The sequence below is a fragment of the Musa acuminata genome, chromosome BXJ3-3 (assembly GCF_036884655.1).
Source record: "Musa acuminata AAA Group cultivar baxijiao chromosome BXJ3-3, Cavendish_Baxijiao_AAA, whole genome shotgun sequence".
Taxonomy (NCBI): Eukaryota; Viridiplantae; Streptophyta; class Magnoliopsida; order Zingiberales; family Musaceae; genus Musa; species Musa acuminata.
Genome location: NC_088351.1, coordinates 2,724,968 through 2,745,796, shown reverse-complemented (window position 1 = coordinate 2,745,796; position 20,829 = coordinate 2,724,968). Strand labels below are relative to the sequence as shown.

At 41.0% G+C, this 20,829-nt stretch overlaps 4 protein-coding genes and 1 non-coding gene across 5 annotated transcripts; 3 read left to right on the top strand and 2 right to left on the bottom strand.

Moving 5' to 3' along the window:
• Window positions 1–1,300: 1,300 nt before the first annotated feature.
• On the top strand, window positions 1,301–3,171 carry LOC103977346 (agamous-like MADS-box protein AGL104). The gene is made up of 11 exons (XM_018823208.2): window positions 1,301–1,485; window positions 1,556–1,609; window positions 1,705–1,723; window positions 1,815–1,873; window positions 1,961–1,988; window positions 2,069–2,130; window positions 2,215–2,314; window positions 2,397–2,453; window positions 2,551–2,681; window positions 2,766–2,937; window positions 3,025–3,171. Exons 1-11 carry the CDS (start codon window positions 1,301–1,303, stop codon window positions 3,169–3,171), a joined length of 1,014 nt encoding a protein of 337 aa, XP_018678753.2.
• Window positions 3,172–3,484: 313 nt separating this feature from the next.
• Window positions 3,485–3,578, top strand: TRNAY-GUA (transfer RNA tyrosine (anticodon GUA)). Its single transcript has 2 exons — window positions 3,485–3,521; window positions 3,543–3,578. It is a non-coding gene; the product is annotated as a tRNA-Tyr (tRNA).
• Window positions 3,579–6,203: 2,625 nt separating this feature from the next.
• LOC103976940 (FCS-Like Zinc finger 5) lies at window positions 6,204–7,654 on the bottom strand. The gene is made up of 2 exons (XM_009392303.3): window positions 7,126–7,654; window positions 6,204–6,562 (listed from the first exon to the last, which is right to left on the bottom strand). The coding sequence occupies exons 1-2, from the start codon at window positions 7,536–7,538 to the stop codon at window positions 6,406–6,408; spliced, it is 570 nt and encodes a 189-aa protein (XP_009390578.2). The 5' UTR covers window positions 7,539–7,654; the 3' UTR covers window positions 6,204–6,405.
• Window positions 7,655–10,124: 2,470 nt separating this feature from the next.
• Window positions 10,125–15,925, top strand: LOC135632749 (2,3-bisphosphoglycerate-dependent phosphoglycerate mutase 1-like). Its single transcript, XM_065141501.1, has 9 exons — window positions 10,125–10,471; window positions 11,213–11,484; window positions 11,710–11,933; window positions 12,071–12,189; window positions 12,300–12,456; window positions 13,488–13,589; window positions 13,679–13,798; window positions 15,522–15,571; window positions 15,653–15,925. The coding sequence occupies exons 2-8, from the start codon at window positions 11,214–11,216 to the stop codon at window positions 15,564–15,566; spliced, it is 1,038 nt and encodes a 345-aa protein (XP_064997573.1). The 5' UTR covers window positions 10,125–10,471; window position 11,213; the 3' UTR covers window positions 15,567–15,571; window positions 15,653–15,925.
• A 681-nt stretch (window positions 15,926–16,606) lies between these two features.
• LOC103976942 (uncharacterized) lies at window positions 16,607–20,824 on the bottom strand. Its single transcript, XM_009392306.3, has 6 exons — window positions 20,666–20,824; window positions 19,637–19,734; window positions 19,288–19,464; window positions 18,373–18,471; window positions 17,979–18,221; window positions 16,607–17,172 (listed from the first exon to the last, which is right to left on the bottom strand). The coding sequence occupies exons 2-6, from the start codon at window positions 19,703–19,705 to the stop codon at window positions 16,852–16,854; spliced, it is 909 nt and encodes a 302-aa protein (XP_009390581.3). The 5' UTR covers window positions 19,706–19,734; window positions 20,666–20,824; the 3' UTR covers window positions 16,607–16,851.
• Between the last annotated feature and the right edge of the window lie 5 nt (window positions 20,825–20,829).

Here is a 20,829-nt window from a genome sequence, read left to right as displayed (position 1 = left end):
CCATTTTCGTCATGGACGCGTCTCCAACGACGGCGGTGCGGGAGGACACTTGGGATCGCACCTTTCGCAGTTCGCTTGACACTGCACCAGTTGCTGATAACACTGTGGGTCTTTGGCAGCTATGCAACAGTAGCAATATTCGCCATTCTTAGTGCACTCTTTCACGCATGGAATGATGACTATTTTGGTCCCCTTCTCTTCGTCCGCGGAGACCACAACCGAGTGCTGACCGTCCAGCCTATGAACTTCTTCCGCTACCACCTATGCAGAAAAAGGCAAACAAGGAAGAAAGCTCATCGAACGGAGAACGACGCGGTGGCAGATGCTCACAGCCGAAGCATGCCTACTTACGTTGACTAAGACCACAGAGGCTCCCGAGAACGACGAGAACAGCAATAGCACCAGACAAGCGTGCTGTGGTCGCCATCTTTGCTATGAACACGTCGAACAAGAGAGCTCAACGCAGCTTCTTATAGCTTCTCCAGCTGCTGTCTAGCTAGAAATATATTGCGAAAATACCGTGGAATCAATCCATGGGTTGCAGGTTGCATGATCTTTTGCGCAGAAAAGGGAGATTAATCGAATAGATCGAGTTATATATATATATATATATATATATATATATATATATATATATATATATATATATAGAGAGAGAGAGAGAGAGAGAGAGAGAGAGAGAGATGGAAGCCAGCATCTTGAATGATTTGGTGATGGAAGTGGCATGCGTGAAGTTAGTGCATAGCTTTCGTAAATTTGATCGAAATTACGGCAAAATTGATATCATGTATCTTATAAATGTAGTTAAAACATATAATTCATTACAATTAATGTATTCCCATTTATTATTTATATTAGGGAAGAGGAGAGAGGAATAATATTAGATGTTAATGTAGGGAAATAATATTTTACCACTAAAGTATTACTCGTCTGACGTACCTGCACTATGATTGGATTCGTTTACTTGGGACTTGGGACCCGTTCAGGCTACTGCTGCTCCAATCAGTGGTGGTGCAAGAAGGGTGGCGGTCGAACGGGTAGCGAAAGAGAAGTTCTCAGTTTGAAGCCAGCCGTTGTTGCTGTGGGGGAGGAATGCTTCCCGGCAGAACAGCATCTAAAATCTCTCTCCTTCGTCCTCTCGCCACATCTCTCGCAAAGCCATCCCCTCTTCTCTCTCTCTCTCTCTCCCTCTGGTATTCTTTTTGATTTGCTGGGCTATTTTCCTGTCACGGCACCCTTGGAGACGTGCGGCCTTCTCGGGAATTCCTTGTTTTGTTGGTGTCTCAGATTATCTTGGATCATGGGTCGAGTTAAGCTCCAGATAAAGAGGATAGAGAACAACACCAATCGCCAGGTGACCTTCTCCAAGCGTCGAAATGGCCTCATCAAGAAGGCCTACGAGCTATCCGTCCTGTGCGACATCGACATCGCTCTCATCATGTTCTCCCCCTCCGGACGCCTCAGCCATTTCTCCGGACGAAGAAGGTCCTCTATTTTGATCACGTCCAAATACACATATCAATTCATGAACACATTTGTTCCTTCTTTCTTTCAGGATCGAAGACGTACTTGCTAGATACGTGAATCTCCCAGAGAACGATAGGGGAGGGTAAGCCATAAATCCTTTTCGATCTTCGAGAAACCTTACCTGCATGTTAACATTCTCGATGAGCATGAGACTGATTTGTTTGCTTTGGCATGTAGGGTGGTCCAGAATCGAGAGGTTAGACATCTCAAAACTCTCTTAGATTATCATACTTCTCCCTATCATATGAGTAATACACGTACGCGTTGTGCACTTGCCATCCATGCAGTTCGTGATTAACACATTGAAAAAGCTCAAGTGCGAGAACGACACGGCTGCCCTCGTCAAGTAATTCTCATGCTATGTAATCCTTGTTTTGCTTTCACTTCTTGCTGGTTCGTTCTAACACAGTGTTGTCTTCTCCGATTCAATCAGTCCTGGGGTGGTCAACTCCAACGCAGAGGTAAACAACTCGTATTCTCTTTCTTTTTATTTCTCCACTCCACTCAACTCGGCGTAATCCTATCTCTTATCTACATGCAGGAGCTTCAACAGGAGATTTGTCGGTATCAACAACAGCTACAGCATATGGAGCAACGCTTAAGGTATTGCCCAACTCACAAGATCTTGATCGGCACACTCCTTTGCCGAGTAATCGAATTGGCCCCTTGCTGTTTCCGAATGAACAGGTTTTTTGAACCTGATCCTCTTAGCTTCACATCCATCACTGATCTCGAGTCATGCGAGAAGTTCGTCATGGAAGCATTGCAGCGTGTTACGGCAAGAAAGGTTCAGTCCACATTCCTTTGCTGTTTCCTTTCACGAGCAATGTTTACCGAGGAGTAATGGTTCTCATTCATTACGCTTGCAGGAATATTTGCTGAGTAATCATCTGTCCCCGTATGATCCCTCAACTACAAGCATGCAGGTAATTAATAGCATGCCCAACATCACACCCATTTATCTCTTCCCACGCTTCGATATATTTGCATGTAAGCAAGCGCCACGCTTCGATTCTTGTTCAGATGTACCTGCAGCCGCAGCAGGAACGACTGCCCAACCCATACGGGAACGAGATGGTGCAGTGGGTCCCGGAGGGAGCGTCGAACCCCAGCCACCAGATCTTCGTTGGATCCGATCATTTGATGGACCTCAGGTACAACTCAAAATGGTTTTGCTCGCTCATGAGCGATGGACACACGCATCGACTTTTGACGGCGGATGCATGCTGATGTGTCAGGGAACACGCGATCTACGACTCGATCGCGCCGCAGAGCATGGGCCTGCAGCTGGACCCCGGCGCGGCTGGATGCCACGTCGGCAACCAGCACGATACATCATGGCACCAGGGGTACACCTCCACGGAGTTCCTGTCCGCCCTCATTCCCTCATCGCCCTACCCGCTGATTCAGGTACGCCTCCTCGACGGACGGACGACCTGCCGTCCCATCCACCCACCTACCCCGAGTATAAACGAGGCTGTTTTGGTTGCATGGCAGCACCCGATGGGGCCGGCGGATTTGCCGACGATGGTGCCGCACGAGCAGGTGCAGGGGATGGCCGGCTGCCCGAGCGTGCCCGTGGACGACGGAGGCGCCGCTACCAACACGTACGACGGCAATGCTGCTCCGGCGAACGTGCGTTGACGTCAGTTTCCAAGCAGAATGAGAACTCCGACATTGGCTCGCATTTCATTAACATATACAACCACTGTGCCTTCAGATATACGATTGGTGCGTGAGACAGGTAACCAAGGAACTTCCTATGAACCACAAGGAATCCAAACAATCTTTGTGTTTGTAGGAGTGAGAAAGACTACGTATGCTGACCTTTGTCAGTCTCTATATACACGAATACTGTTGTTTTCTTCTGTATCCAACGAAGAATTAATGGATTAGAGAGACCAGAAGAAGGTCTTTATGATGATAAATATATTATACTCCTTCATTAAATAACAAACCGACCTTAGCTCAGTTGGTAGAGCGGAGGACTGTAGTAGGGTGAATCTTACAGTTAAATCCTTAGGTCGCTGGTTCGAATCCGGCAGGTCGGATATTAATATTTTTTTGCTTAGCACATAATTTCTCCAAGTCTCAATTTTTTGGACTCTGCTCACCTTCAAACCCATGTCATCATGTTCTAATCTTCTTAATCGACATATACATAGGAATCAATCTGCCTTTTCTCATCCCTGTATTGTTTGTAGCGCCAATATCTTTCTAGTTATTAGGCATGTATGTATGTGTGGGTATCATAAGAAGAAACTTACCAGGTTCATCTTGCATCCCCTTCTATCTATCACACTTAATCTTGAGATCTATCTCTCCAACATATTAATCCTGTTTTAGTGAGATTTAATTTTTCTGTGTCAACTCATAAGATTGCTGGGGTGTCAGATTCTTTAGGTACCCTCAACATGTGGGGATCATCAATGTCATCAAGCAGCATCATCTGTCTTGAGCATTAACAAACAGCATGTTGACCTGAGACAGGGCATCATGGCTGCTACTCCTTGCTGAGATTCACAGCTCATCCTAAACCTTGTCATTGGGAATTCAGCAGTGCAAGTTAACGAAAAGGGAGTGATGGCTTCGAGCTGCATCAACCATGGAGATCAATCAACTAGTTCAGGCTTCGGAGCAGGAGGCTCCACAGGCTCACTTTGTCATGCATTAATGGCCATCTCGTTCGATGGTTTTGAGCAGAGAAGGGATGCATGCATCGAAGGTCGGCGGCAGGCTTGTCCTGAGGCTCCTGTTTGCCCACCACATCAGCACGGCACTGGTTGCCTCTACACCAAATAGAAGAGGCATTGTGTTTCACCCTGCTGTCTCCTTTCTCAGTTGGTTTTGGTTGGTCATCAATCTATTCTGATGAAACAATTGACCAACCCATGGACCAACTAGAATACAAAAATAACACCTTGACTGTATCACACACCCCTCCCATCTCCCCTCACCATCTTCTCTATCTATCTGGACCACAATCAGCACAGCTCATGTTGTTTGAGACATGCATGATGGTTAGCTGATGGACCACATGGCTAGTGTTTCTTGCATTAAGATCACCCTGCTTGATTTCCACACTTCTCCTACCATCATGCAAGATTTATCGCTACTTGTTGATTGATTCATGTAGGAGATCACATTCACCTTGCTGCCCTAAAAAGCTTGAGACTTCAAGCTAGAGAGTTGAACCACCAAACAGTTGGTCATAGGTTAATCGGCTCTGCAGTCATTAGTGCAATTCTATGAGCTGGGAAACACCTTCGTTCGGTGAAATCATCTCATATCTGTTCTCAGTGCTGTTGATGAGAAAAATCTGCACAAGAGTGTTAGTCCTTGCTAGAACAACATAGTGAGAAAGAACACAAATCCAACAGCTTTTGATCAATTATTTGCAGGACAGCTAGATCCTACAACTCCATTTTACACTGAATGAATGGTGGTACCAGTACCACAACTAGGGCATCCCTTGTGGGAGATGGGGTGGTGACACAAGATATTAGCTTGGCAGCTGCAAAAGAAACTTACAATAAAAACCCAAAGGAAGAAGCTATAGTTTTTTTGTAACAGTAGACAAGCTTAATGATGAAGTCTAATCAGGATTAAGTTAATAGAAAAAATTACATGGCTTCCTAATCCACGGCAAGCTGTGATGTGCAAAGGGAGACAGCTTATGCAGCGAAAGCTATTGGATATCTGACACTCAAAACTTTGGCTTAATCACCCTGGCCTGGTACAAGATTCCACAATATCTTTTGTCACAGAGCAATAGAATAGTGGCCATTAATGCCATCCATAATATCTTATGTCATGTAGCTTAATCTCCCCGAGTGTTTGAAGTGCAGAATATGCTTTGATCAGCAGACAAGAGGAGAGAAACCATTATTCTATGCCTTTGAAAGCACCCCATGACAGTTCTGTAAACTCCACTGAGTTCCCCTTTCTCAAGGTTAGGCCAATTGGAGCTTTGTTAATTTAGCCCAGTTGTCATCTTACTTGTATGCCTCGGCTGGAATCTACATCTTTGCTCAGCTAGATCTTACTTCGCCATAAATAATAGGCCCACCACGAGGAAAGAGATCTGTAAATCTAGAATCTGTACTGTGTACGCCATACGCATTGCAGCAATATTGTTGATCGGTGAGTTGGTGCAGAGCATGCAGACCGAGGAGTTGGAACGGTGAGAAGAAGCTGCACCTCCAGATCTCATAGGAAAGTGAGCCTAAGATTCAACGTCACAGCTGAGAAAAATGCCGATGCAGAAAGTAGGCCCCGACAGACCACACCATGGAAGGTTTCTTCTGCAATGACTGTGTCTGCGATAACTAGCCATGTTGCCTAACATCACAATGATTCAGGGTTGAAGTGAGGTTTCATCATAGAGATGATTCATCAATACGCAGCAACTAGTTATACCTTGATTCTGATTCAGTCCAGTGAAAAGCTAAATGCGAGCACTGTGCAGGTCCTGCAAATGGAACAAGATTTGCTTTGCTCCAATTTTAGGTAGAAGTTGTTTTCATGTGCGTGTAAATGTCTAGCAGGAATCACTGGAAAAGGATGGGGCATCATCTGACTCACATGATTCCCACTTTTTGATTCAACAAGCTGTTTCCTTTCCAGACCACAATACAAGAAGAAGAAGAAGAAGAAGAAGCAGCAGAAGATGATGGTGGTGGTGTAGAGCCCCTTCATTGCTTCTCATAAGAACCAAAAATATGGGGTTGGGAATTACATAAGCATCAATTTCACATTATATTTCCCTCTACTGACAGCACGGCTGCGTCAAAACCGTAGGACCCAAATAGATCTATAAGCTTTGCCTTGTGGCATCTCCAATGGTGGAACTTGAGAACCGCAGAGTAACTCTAAATCTCATGCAGCTGCCACTGTTTCGCCATTGCCAGCATTCTCGGAGCCGTTGGCTGCAGGAACAGCATCCTTGATGGAAGTCAGAGAGCATTTCTCCTTGCGCTCCTCCAGATTTATGTGCTGCTGTCGGCATTCGAGGCTGCAAAATGCAATATCACCCCTGTGCAAGCAAAAGCAAATTTCAATCATAAGGCGACAAGAAAGACAACCGAGACTGCAACAATTGGCTTGAACAATAAAGACTGCATTGATGGAAAGGGATTTAACTAGAGGAGCAGTGAGGTGCACGAGATGGTGAAAGCCTTCTTCTCTACATGTTTGGATCTACCTTTGCCTTTCAAAAGGCTTACCAAGCAACAACACACACCAACCAGATAGTGTATGAACTCGGCACCTCGAAATAGTTATTCCTCATGGAAGAAGATACGGCGAGGAATAAATCAGAGAAAAAATAAACAAAGAAATTGTGTTTAAATTTCCCCAAGATATGGAAAAGAAGAAGAAACTTTATCAGCAATATACATCGACTTGGACATCATCGTCAACCCGTAATAATCATTAAAGAAAGATGAGAATTTTGAGGTGATAAGCAGGCATGATGGACAGCAGTAGCTCTGCGTGCAGTTAGGCTCGTCCTCGAGTTTTCACCAAGAAACATCAACCAGAACAATAAAAAACGAATTTTTAGGGCAAAAATATAAATCGATGGACCAGAAACAGTACCTATACATGAACGTGTCCCGGCCGGGGCCAAGGCGGCGTTTGCAGAGGCCGCAGGCCCTGAGGAAGGGCGCCGTCTCCACCACGGCAAGGTCGGAAGAGTTCTTCCGGTGCCCGCCAGTACGCGGCGACAGCACCAGGCTCCCATGGTACCGCGCCTCCAGCCAGTTCGCGACGCCGGAGGCCCTCCTCTGCGCGGGCAACTCCGCCGCCCTCTGCGGCTCCATCCACAGGTTCCACTGGTGGTGGAGGACGTCGCTAGTCTTCTCATGGTCGGACGGAGCCTGCGTGGCCTCGACATCCGTGAGGACGACGTCGGCGGCGAACTCGGTCATGCTGGTCGTCCGCCTCATGGGAGGCCGCTGCCGCTTCCCCAGCAACATCTCTCTTCCTCCTCCTCCTCCTCTTCTATCCATCACTCTCCAGCGATGAAGAAGATGAGGAGCTGTCTGTGGAAGGAGGAGGGGGCAGTTAGCCAAGGAGGGAGTGGAGCGAGCCGAGGAAACCGCAGAGGGAGAAGAAGGGGCGTGGAAAGGAGGGGGAAATGGGGGAAATAAAAGAGAGTAGAAGACTGATCACGACCGTCCGTTCCACCCGTGCGTCCACGTTTGCCGTCTATTTTTCCTTTTTCTTTTTACTCTTTTTTAATCTCTTCTTTATTCGAATTTTCTTTTCTATTTCATTTTTTATTTTGAACTGAACGAAGCTCTATTTAACCCATATTATTTATATATAAATATCATTATTGCGAAATTATTATCTCAAAATTTCTATATTTATTTTGTCTTCTTTACTCCAATTATTGGTCATCAGTTGAAGTCGACGATAAATTGAGCACGAACAACTCGTAGGCGAGTAATTGACACCCGCCATCCACGGGACCCAAACGAAGGGCATCCGACGGTCCATCTATGCACCGAAACATCACATCTCGATGCAACCTGATCATGATCGACGGCTACCTTTAACCCGGTCCCGATGACTCGCGAATGATGGCGATGCGGGCCCCATCGGTGAGTGGGATGAGAGCGACGCGAGAAAGCCGTACCCACTTGACCTGCTCGAGACAGCGTTCACGATTCGTCCCTTTTTTCTTACGATCCGACGTGTCCATTTGTCGACGCAAACACGAGAATCCCGAACGAGATATACGTGACATATCTTATCGTGATAAGATAGCCACGGAGATGAGATGGTGTGCGGCGAGTGGGGGCATGTGAGGTGTCGCCGTCGCCAATTATTTGGCGTCGATGGGGCCCGTGGCGTCAATTATTGGGGGCCACCCACTCGTCGCCCTCTTCCTCTTCTCCTCTATTTCATCTCTCACTATCGGGGGAATATATATATATATATATATATATATATATATATATATATATATATATATATATATAAAAGAAAAACCGCTTTCCAATTCTCACTCTTATGATGATCCAAAGGACAGCTAGGATGGACTATTTTTAAGCACCTGATGACGTAATCATGCGGGGTCCCTTTGTACTCCCCCCGGCCCCACGCCTAGTCAGCCGGCCCTGCCCTTTCCGTGTCTTCACAATGGCTTCAGCTCTCCATTCTTCCTCTTCCCTTCACATGAATTATGGGGGTAGGATTCACCTAAACCGGTGAGAGGAGAGGCTGAGATTGATTGCATTATGTAGGTTGGTCCCTCACCCCTGACCTTTATGCCCGTCATGTGAGCCACAGTAGATATGGGAAGGAAAAGTGAATCCAAACAAGCTTTTCCATTCAATTTCTAGCAGCCCTCCAGGCATCAGATGCCCAGACATGGAGTTTATGTTGACTCTATTATAAAGCAGAGCTAAGTTTTAGCCCCCACAGGAGTAGATGAAAGCAGAGACTAGTCTTTTCCACCCATGGTCGTTATGCACATCTAGATATGGCCTCACGCATCTTCGAGAGAGCTACGAGAAGTCTGTTGGTTGTCATCCACGCAGCCCAAATTAGATCTTTCACCCTGTTCATGTCATTCCCAAGTTGCTCGTGCTCATGGAGGTCCACTCCCATATCTTTGCCAGTTATCGTTGATCGTTAGAACACTGTCCTGATGATTCATGAAGCTGGTGTATCTCGAGGCTGCGACCAAAAGCTCGCAAGCTTTTGATGCGACGAGTGGGTGTGTCGTCTCCACCACCACCGCCGTCACCCTTTATTGACCTCCTGCTTTGTTCTTGATGAGCGGCGGAGAAGAGGTAGCGAAGAGGTAAGACACCAGTGGAGGTCAATATTGGAGGTTAAAGGCTGAGGAAGGAAGGAAGGAATCAGGCCACGGAGGCTAAAAGAGACGAGTGCTCGCACCTTCCCTTTGCCTGGAAGGTAAAAGAGGAAGGAATGAATCAGGCCATGGCCCTTCCCGATCCAAAGAGACCGAGCAGGAGACCCATCACTCCGTGGAATCCGACCAATTCGGTTCCGCCAACTGGCCTTTTTTTATTGGGTTGGGCTCACAGAAGTACTGCGGCCTCAGCAGGCTTGGGCTCCGTAAAGCCATAGGCCGGCCCAAATAGCCCAGCCCAGAGAAAGAATGCTCATCATGGAGGGGTTGTTGTTAGCATTGGCATCGATAATATTCTTCATGCATATTCTTCCACCTAACCCTCTCCATGGCAGAGTCTGGTCCTTCCAAAAGCCCCATCTACCCCGCTCTCTCTCTCTCTTTCTCATCTCCTACTCCACAAGGAAGAAGAGGTCATCACCTACCCCTTCATTAAAATGCACCATCATTCTTGGAATAATCCATGTCGATGCAATTGTCTACGGGAGGAAACTCATGCGGTCAGTCAACGATTTGTGCTCTCCAAACTGACTTTGTAACCCATACGATTAGATTCATCTTTGTTCAGCACCAAAGAAGCAACTCAAATCGGTCAACTCTCCGCATTTGAAGCGTGCTACCAACTTGTCGTTAGAGAAAACGTTTTTTGCGTGTGGGAAAAAGTGTTTCCAAAACGTTTCTTTTTATTTTCTGTTGTCTCTGTCTTTCCCACCAACCCCTCTGTGTGTGTTTCTATCGTTCTTCCGCCAAGTTTGGTGACACCGCTGAAGCCTACATAAATTGCACCATCTAACCATCCTCTCTTCGGCTGACAACTTAGACTTGTCCGCTCTCGCCATACTCGATCGCCTTCTCCGAGAAGCTTTGTTTCCTCAGCCATTTCTTCTCGATCTTTTGCTCCTTTTTCCTGCGCGCACCCGTCCGGTTGCTGCCTTTCTTGGCCTCGGTTTCATCGAGATTCGTCTTGGTTCTCGGGGACTCCACGGACACGCTACAAAAGGCGCGATCTTGCGGTCTCCGAGGCTCTGAATCGAGCTTCCCGTGTGCCGGAAAAAGGTGGCGTCTTGATCTCTTCTTTCTTCTTGTTTCCCAAATTCTCAGGACCCGGAAAAGAATGATCTTTCTGAGATTGTCCTAATATGCATTTATGAGGCTGCTTCTTTGCGTTTCTAGAGTACATTTTCTAGTTAGATCTCAGAAATTTCATATGGAAAGGTCCATTCTTGAGTCCGATCGGAAGAAAACTTTGCTTTGCTAGTTATTACTAGATGATCAAATTATGCATCTGATTGAAACCTTGCATCCTTAGGTCAAGAAATGATTACCTTTATGCTTTTTCATCGATATTCAAACTGCTCCTGTTATCGATCTATTTAATCTCGGTATGTTTTAAATCGTTGATAGTTTATGTCATATTACGCTGCTTTTAGTGTAACCTCGCGACATTCCTATTTCTTTAGATCCTTGGAACGAGTTAGAAGACAAGGAAATAAGGGAATTGGTTTACTTATTGCAACATTACTATTATAATCTTTTAGGTGAAAAATTACATTATACAGTCGTTACTCTCTATGTTGAACAGAGACATCCATGTTGGTTGGTTAGTGTATTGTTGCACAAGTGATAAATATCAAGTTTGAGTCCACGTTATATATGCCATTTGATGTAATGAAAAAATCTTCTAATTTAATAAAAAAATACGTTATACTTTAATCATGGTTGTTCTCTTTGTTCTTTCTGAAGTAATTATCACATAATTGCCAATATTTCATCCTCACTTTTATGTCAATGCATCAGAATGGCTTCGACAGCATGTTATCATACCCTTGGTTCCATCCAAGGCCAGGGATACGATGGTAAAACTGGCTTGCTAAGCCGGCTTGGAAGCTTACCTGTGAAAACTGTTTCTAAGGGTGTAAACATTGAGATGCGGCTTCTTACGAGAGGAAACTGCTATCCTCGGAGCTGGAAATTGTGTGTGGTTCGCGCATCAAGCTCACATTCTTCGGTTGCCGATCCAGTTCAAATACCATCAAACAGCAATTATAGTGATTCTCAGAAAAAATCAAGTAAGTAGTTTTTTGATTTTTTTGCAGTTTTCGCTGTTTCTTTTTATATGTTATATTTCTAGCAAATGATATCACCTAATAAAGATGAGAAGTAATCGAGAAGGTATTTTGAGCTAGTTTTAGAGCGCTGCTGCATGTTATTTTAAAAACGTTTTAGCTATGTGAAACTGGAACTTGATTCCTTTTTTTCTTGCCTAGGCTAATTGTTGTTTCGTCTGTTTGCAGGTGAAGCTTCACTTATATTGATTAGACATGGTGAGTCTTTGTGGAATGAGAAAAATCTCTTTACAGGATGTGTTGATGTACCATTGACTCAAAAGGGTGTGGAGGAGGCAATTGAAGCTGGTAAAAGAATAAGCAATATACCTATTGACACAATCTTTACATCTTCACTGATTCGTGCCCAAATGACTGCTATGCTAGCAATGACCCAACATCGTCGCAAAAAGGTTTCTGTTCCTTCCTATCCTTTTACCTTGCTAATTATAGTAGTGAACTTCTTTCTTATCTATAGTATTTCTCTCAATATGTTACGCTATCAAGAAGTCTTAACAATTGCTTTTCTCTCTTGTTGACTTTGATTTAGGTTCCGATCATTATGCACAATGAGAGCAAACAGGCCCAGAAGTGGAGTCAAATATATAGTGAAGAAACCAACAAACAGTCCATTCCTGTGATAACTGCCTGGCAACTGAATGAAAGAATGTAATGGCTACTCTTTTAATATTTTCAATAAACATGTTTACTTGTTGTATAAGAATTAGTCTCAGATCAGTTTATAATATAATTGTGTTGTTTCCTATTGTTTCCTTTAGGTATGGTGAATTACAAGGTCTTAATAAGCAGGAAACAGCTGACCGTTTTGGAAAAGACAAAGTTCATGAATGGCGTCGTAGTTATGACATTCCTCCCCCAAATGGCGAGAGTTTGGAGATGTGTGCTGAAAGAGCTGTGGCTTATTTCAGGGAGGAAGTAAGGACCTTTTAAATGATTTGGTTCATTGCGAGAAGTTTCAGCTGTTGCTACAAGTAGTTAACTTTTATCAAGTTCTTGTTTCAAAGAATTCATCAAGGCATTTCAGACAATTTCCTGCCTCATGATATGAGGCTGTTGTCTTTGATTCTGATGTAGCATACCTCACCTTCATAATATGGTATAATTCTTAGTTGGACATAGATAGATATTTCTTTAGTTAGATGTTCACTTGATTAATTCATATTTAGGACTTACGGCATATATGTTTTCCCAGAAGTATCTTTTATTTAGATATACATGAAGATATTTGCTGTAGAATGCATGACAAAGCACACCTTTGATTATGTTCTGCTGGTCATGTTCTATCTTCTCGTGTTGTGTCAGTGTCTTGATGACATCTAAGTCGGTGATATTCTATACTGCTGTGCAGTACTTTTTTGAGTTTTGAAAAGATGCCTTCAACACTCAGCTGCAGTTAGCTAGCCCAAAGTCGACTCAAAAGGTATCATCTTGTTTGATACTAATATATGGACCCAGTCTGCATATCTCAACTCTTAAGCTTGAGTTATGTATCCACAGGTCCTTGTCTCTGTGCTCCCATGGCTCTTGAATACTCAGAAGAATAGACTAAAAAGATTCATCTTTTACCTTTGACATGGTAGATGTAAAATGTTCTAGACTGTGCTCCTTATCACCTAGCAAAAGTTACAAGTGAGGAGTACTGATTTTTATTTACAAATCTATAAAAGCATTAACTAGGAACTCCAATTTGCTTGAGCAATATATTGATGCTGAAAAAAAATTCCATTAAAATAAATCATCTTTAATTGCATAATTGAGAAAATTAAGCTGGCTTGTTTAAATATATTATTGGTTTTTCCTAACAAAAGTTTTGCCTCCCAACACATTCAGCAAATATCGCTGACATCTTGAAGTTAGCTACTTGATAATCATGTTGATTTATATAGGATGAAGTACATAATATCTTGTTTGCACGCCCTTGACCACTCTGAATGATTTTGTGATAGATTGTACCTCAACTTTTGACTGGGAAGAATGTGATGATTGCTGCACATGGGAATTCGCTGAGGTCCATCATTATGTACCTGGACAAGCTGACTTCTCAGGAGGTAAGCATATGTCTATCTATTATGTGAAGATTTGTTTCTTAAACTGCTTTTAGCATGCGGTAAAGGTTATTACTTTACTTTACCTTCAGGTCATCAGCCTTGAACTGTCGACTGGCATTCCAATGCTTTATATATTCAAAGATGGAAAGTTTATTAGGAGAGGAAGCCCAATAGGTCCTTCTGAGGCTGGTGTTTATGCTTATACCAGAGTATGTATTTTGTTACATTAATCCATTTCTTTTCATTTTTTCTGTCCTTATGCTTCTTGTTTCTAGGTAGGTGTGATCTCTATATTTTTATGATAAAATCTAGATGCTTTATGAAACCTCTACATGTATATCCATGTGCATGAAATTGATGTGCTTTCTCTGGCTTTAAGATAATCAGATTGATCAAAATTCAAGAAGAGAAAGAGAAAGAGAATAAATAGCTAAAAGAATAAGAAGTTGATGAATTCGTGTGGTTAGATATTCCACAATATCTATGTGTACTTGTCTTGGAAAATTTTCTTCTTTGTCTCTGATGCTTTTCTGATAGTCAGTGAAACAGTGTTAAAACTTTAAGCAAGAGCCAAATATCCACTAGCTTGGACAGTTTAAGGTATTCACTTTCATGGTTTTAAATCCTCTTGTGGTGCATAGCGTCTATTTCCTCCTGTCCTAGGTGACAAAGGTTTGACCATGCCATGTTCACAACATAGAAAGAACTTTAAGCGAGAGGAAAGAAGCACTCTGATCAAGTCATGACCTGAAAAATGCAATTTGCATGGCATTTATGAATTTTTTTTTAATATTGCATATCTGTTTTTACAGAATTTACCTTTTCTTAGTTAAAAGATGATTTAGTTCTTCAGGCAAAAGTTTGACGACACATTCTAGAACATGATTAGACTGCACAAAAAGGGTATGCGTCATCTCCAAGGGCAAATAATTCATGTTTTTAGATGATACACACTTGCCTATCCACAGCAGCAAAAAGTTTAGATATACAGGGAGATTTTGTTGAGACATTGAAAGAATAATAGAAGATGAAACATTATTATGTTCATATATTTTGACACTTTCACATGTTACCAATAATTTCTTCCACATTATTATGTATATCTTGGTTCCTATTTTGGACTTTTTTGCTCATTGGCTCATCTATTACTTTGAGATAAAACATTGCCCTTTGTATTCTGTTAATCTACATTATTCGTAGGTCTCCCTTCTTGGTTGGCTTTTCTTAATTCACTAGTAAGGTGATGATCTTTTATAAACAAACCCTTGATTATTGTACCCATCTCTGTTATTTAAAGTTCTCTTGCTATGACCTAAGCACCAACATCAAAGGTATGATTACAGACAATTGATTGTATGATACCAGCACTTCTGTGTAGTCATCTTCATTTTGCTCATTCTCAATAGCCAATCATATGTCATAGCAAAATAGGTATGGATTGACAGTAATTATATTAGGACCATTAGCTCCTCGAAAATATTTTATCCTATAAGTACAACATAGCTACACTTATTATTACAGACAAACTGATTGTATGATTACCAGTACTTCCATGTAGTCATCTTAATTTTGCTCATTCTCAATAGCTAGTTGTATGTCAGGCAAAATAGGCATGGATTGACAGTAATTATATTATAACCACTAGATCCTTGAAAAGATTTTATCCTATAACTACAACATAGCTACATTTCTTAATGGAGATGATTGTATGATTACCAGCACTTTCATGTAGTCATCTTAATTTTGTTCATTCCTGATGGCTAAATGTATCTTGCAGAAAAATAGGTACGGATTAACAGTAATTATATTATTACCATTAGTTCCTTGAAAAGATTTTATCCTATAAGTACAACATAGCTACATTTATTATTTCATCAAAGTACATTTAAGACCACTGTATGAATAAAATTGGTCTCTTTTATGTGAATGCAGCGTTTGGCTCTCTACAGGCAGAAGCTAGATGAAATGTTCCAGTGATACCTGTAAGCTTGTGCCTTTTAACTTGGTTTGCATATTATGTCTCGAGTCTGCTCATTTATGTTCCTTTGTGGTGTTCTTCACAGTCTCGTCTGTGCTAGAAAATACTTGAGGAGCTTTTCGTGGTTGGAAGTCGTATGAGCATGATCACGGGCCCCTTCTATGATGTCTTAGTTACTCGAATCCTAGAAGCATCTACCGCTATGTTCTTCACCTTATAGGCGAAGTTTTGTTCAATGTAGAAAGAAGATTCTGCAGATTGTATTATTTGTTCATTTTTGCTGTGTTGGGTGGTGTCACCTCACAGCTGCTTTTACAAATGCAATAATAAATATACAAGCTTAATTATCGACTATCAATGGTTTAGCATCATTTTTGAAGTTCATCAATTCCATTACTTGGCTTCTGTGACTTCCTCTTAATCTGCTGTGGTTGTCTTCTTTCAGAGCCAGTGTTTTTGTGAGGCTTTACTTGAGATCAATTTACTTCAGGCATGCACATCCATGAACAATTTCCTGTAGATTATTACTTGCCCAGAGTTTGTTTAGATCTGTTATTGCTCCTTGGATCTTTTTCCTTGCTAGATTTATGCCTGGGGAAAAGAGCACCAGCTTAATATTCTTTTGAGCAGAACAACCCAAAATCTTTTGGAATCAAGCAGTTTAGTGCAAATTAAATCAGAACAAACTTGGTCTACTTTCTGACACTTAGGTGTGATGATTATAAAGAGGAGACTTTCTAATCTATGATCATTGGCATACTTGACGGGTTAATCGATGTCATTAACTAGCTTTTATCTCCTGTTAGTACTGAGTTAATATATCTAGAGGCCTTGGTGATTCTGGCATGTAATATTTGATGTGTCACTTGATATCTGTTTAATCATGAGAAATGATGAGAAATTAAGATTATTCTAAGAGGATTCATCATCAACAACAACAAAGCCTGCCGAAACATAATCAACTGATTTGATACAACTTCACCAAGAAGCCATTTTTTCTTTTAATTTTACTATCAATGGAGCATTGCATAACATGGACTGGAGAAGAAAGTTATCATTATTCATGCCAACTATGAATCTGTGAATAATAAATATTGTACAGAAAATACATAGAAAAGTTTGAGAAAACATTCCTTGTATCCAAACTTGATAACATTGGTCTTGCTAAAGCCTTACTGTCTTCTCCCTCAACAAATAGTTTCAGGGGATGCAATGAATGTCCTGTCATTCAAGTCCACCATGTCGTTTTTAGGTGGAGATTTGCCATCAAAGAAGGTATGACTCTCACCTGACAGGAGTTCCGTTCTCTGATTTATCACAATCTGATCCAGAGTTGCCTGAAACATTTGTCATTATCGTTTCATGTTGAACTGAGGATGATGAGGCATTTTCTTGGCTCCAAATGAAGTGCATCCGCTTGTCATCTTCTTTCATCCTTGCTGCAAAATCGCTGATATTAAAACCCACTTGGTTGTTGCCTCCAAATGCGCAGTCCAATTCATCCATATCGAAGAACTCTTCCATGATCTTTTTGGTGTTGTCATCATCGGAGTAAACAAATTTTACTTTTCTGCATGTCTTCGGTTCCAGCAAGTGTTTAGCTACCTGCCAAATGCTTAAAAATTTGATGCATTAAAATCAGCAGGTACATATATAATGAACTGATGCATAAAGGTTTGAGACTATCATGATAGATATAATTATGTATTTGAGTTACAATTAGGGAAAATAAAATGTTTAAATTCATCAAGATAGATGTTCAGTGATATAATGGTATGGTTATGCCCTTTCTAATGCATGGACAAGAGAGAATGTATGATAGGCACAAAACTTAGTTTAATTACAAAAACTGAAACATATGAAATAAGAAAGAAGAGAAGAGAAAGTGATTAGAGATTATCAGGAACATCATCTAGAAAATGATGCAAGTAAATTTCTGTCAATTTCCCTAAATATTCAAGACAAACAAGTTTAAAGAAAATCCATGGCTTGAATAAAAATCACAAAAAAAAATTGATTCATGAAATCAAAAGTTTGCCGGAACTCATGAAAATTCTGCATGTATGAAATAAACTTCATGCTTCTACAAAGTACCATGCTCAGTCTATCAATAACAACTATCGCCACTAAGTCACAGTCTGTATTATGCTTAATTTTGATATGGGAAATATCAGCAAAATTAAGAAAGAAGTAAATCAAATTTATTCTATATGGTATATGGAAAGTCATTTCATGATTACATGAATCTTTTGTTGTCATTGAGATTTGTAAAACATCATATGTTTAGTTAGGAATATTTAAATCTTTTTTATAATTATATTAAATTCATTACTATACACTAATACTTTTCTTGCCAAGTATTTCTTGGAGAGCACTTTGCAATTCCAGATGTGAAAAAGAGGATGACGTACCGTCCAGAAAGGTTCAAAGAACTTGGGTGGGTTGTACAGTATAGCTAAGCCCAATCTTTCTGGGTAATGATTTTGCAAAACATCAGCTGTTTCTTTCGTTGTCCTGATCGATATATTTGACAAGTTGAATCCTTTAAAGTCAATGAGCCACACCATCTGTTCTTGATCAGGTGGCAGATTGAGAATTGCATTCTCCATACAATACACCAAGTACCTAATTTTTCCCTTTGTTGACTTTGTGTTCTGCAGTTTGAAAAATGAGGAAGCAGACACAATTAAGCACCAGTCCGCAAAATTTGCATATGCTGAACTTCCAATTCTACTGCATGCATCAAATGAGAATATTCGGTAAGCTTGCTGAGACAAAAGTAAGGAAGAAGTAGATCAATTAAACCTCGTATCCAGGTCTCATGACAAGAATGCTCCTTCCAAACTTGTCCGAGTAACTTGATCTGTAAATTTTTCCAGTCTCAGCTTCATGAGCTATTTCATCCTAAAAGAATATCGATTAAGAAGAAAAATAAGAAAGAGGATAAGACAACTGAAATTTACAATAATAAAGTGACTGATGATACATACAAAATAAGTTACTATTTCTTTAACTTTACAGCACTGTTGGTTCATGAAAAACTACATAGTTTTCAACCGATTCTGGGTAGCATGCAAATCATTAACTTAACCGCAATACTGAAAATATATGATCCCATCGGTGCATGAAAAACCACAGTTTTCAATTGATGCTGGGTAGCTTGGATTGTTAGCATGGATCAAAGAAAAACAAGACTCTATTCTCTAGGTAACAGGAGAAACTTCTCCTCCAAAATAGTTTATTCTTTTTTTTTTCTATTTTATTTTTTCTTTTTGACAGTTTCACAGCTACAATTTTGTTTCTCACATTACATAAATGGAAACATGGCAGAGAATTTCCAAATTTTTACTCAAGAAAGCAAAAAAAAAGATGAGGAAGGTGGAGGGTACACAAAGAAAGATGGGATGAGATTCATAGTGGTATCTCCTCCCAAGAAATGGCAAAGGCTCTATTCAGTCTAATAAAATGCCAACATATAATATCTAAAAGATTCTTGCATGTGTCACATACTAAACATGGTTGAATTTTTGTCATCACTAAATTCTGTGTCATATCTAGTCCTTTGTCTTCTTGCTAAATTTCCAGGGATTAAAAGATCATGCAGCATTAATAATCCACAATTTACAGAGTGATAAAAAAAAGAGGAGGAAACAATTTTTAACTAGAGAAAAATATGTTACTAGGCACAATAGTGAGAGTTTTGCTAAAGAGTTAACTCACCCAGCGAATTTCTTCTGGCTTGTACTCAAGATGCCACTTCAAAGTTTCTTTTAGCATTTTAGTTGCCTTTGTCACGTTCCAGTTTCTTGCTGTCAAATATCTTGCAATTGATGCATCAGAAGAATAACAAACTAGCTTGTCTGGCAATGGTCCTAATGATGCTCTTACCTCATTTATCTGAGAAAAAAAGATTTAAAAATCCAAAAAAATTATCTCTTCCACGACTAGATAGAATAAAGGAAATTATTTTCTAAGTTATAATGACAACAGATGCTGAATAATTCGTACCAGCCCTTTTAACAATAACAGACAAGAACACTGCAGAGCTCATGTTGTCAACCAAGATTACCTTAGTCCTTTGCTCTTCAGAAAGTGCTTGTTTTTCAGAACCATTTGCGATAGAGTCAATCGAACCCATCAATCGTTCCAGATTTCCTGAGAAATGAACTGCAATAAAAAAAAAGTAGTAAATGCCAACAAAAAGAAGGGATTCAACAGGCAACATATAATATTTCTTTGTGGCTTTGCCAACACCCAATTAGTCAACAATTTCAATGTCACTCGATAATGATCTAGAGACAAAAAAAATGCGACAAGCAAATCTCATATATGGACGTCATTTCCTAAGCTAGGCAGTTATTTTCATTGTTCTTTTTGAGAATAAAATTTCTAACATGGATTAGGCCCACAAAGCTGTTTTATTCTGGCACATTATTCTTGATGAAAATGACTCAACCAGATATTATTGCACAAAAATGTAGAATTTGAATCTTTCTATAAGAAAGTTGATTGAATGTGTGTCAATCTTGGGCATACTTAATCATTCTAAGATAAGGTTTGCCTGATATCTAGACCTAAAAGATGTGCCATTAAAGAAAAATTGACTGCTCACTCATTCAATATAACTTAGTTTTATCCTCTTGAGCAAATAATTCAGAATCTCCTTTTCATCATCACCTTCTAAGAGGTGCATGACAAGATATGTCCCAAAAAATGAGTGTATGAACTTAATACAAATTATCCTCATCGGATAAAAACTGTCCTAAAATGACTTGCATCTATTATTTTCTCTTTTGCTGTTGATTGCAAACTGGGATTCTTATTCATCAACTCGATTACTCTTTTCAGCTAATGCAGATGACATTCTACGTGGTACCTAACAAAAGATTACAGCTTTCTACGGAGTCAAAAACAAAATGGTGATCTGATCACAAAATGCACCACGATGATCATCAGCATCAAACAATCGCAAGCCTAATGCATTCTAAACCAATACAACACTTAGTTTCTGATTCTTTTCCCTTGTTCGGAAGAAGAAGGGTTCCAAAGGGAGGAATGATCGAAGCCACCAGCGCAAGATTAGCTGGGTTGCACTTACCTGCGGCGGAATCGGACGGTCGAGGGCGAAGGGTGGCGAGAAGGGGACAGGGGAAGGTACTCTTCCGCAGCCAAGTAGCGAGCGGACTCCGGAAGAGAACCGGAGGGGCGTCGCGTCAGTGGATCGCCCGGAAATAGGAACCCGTGGTTGGCCAGCCATCGGAC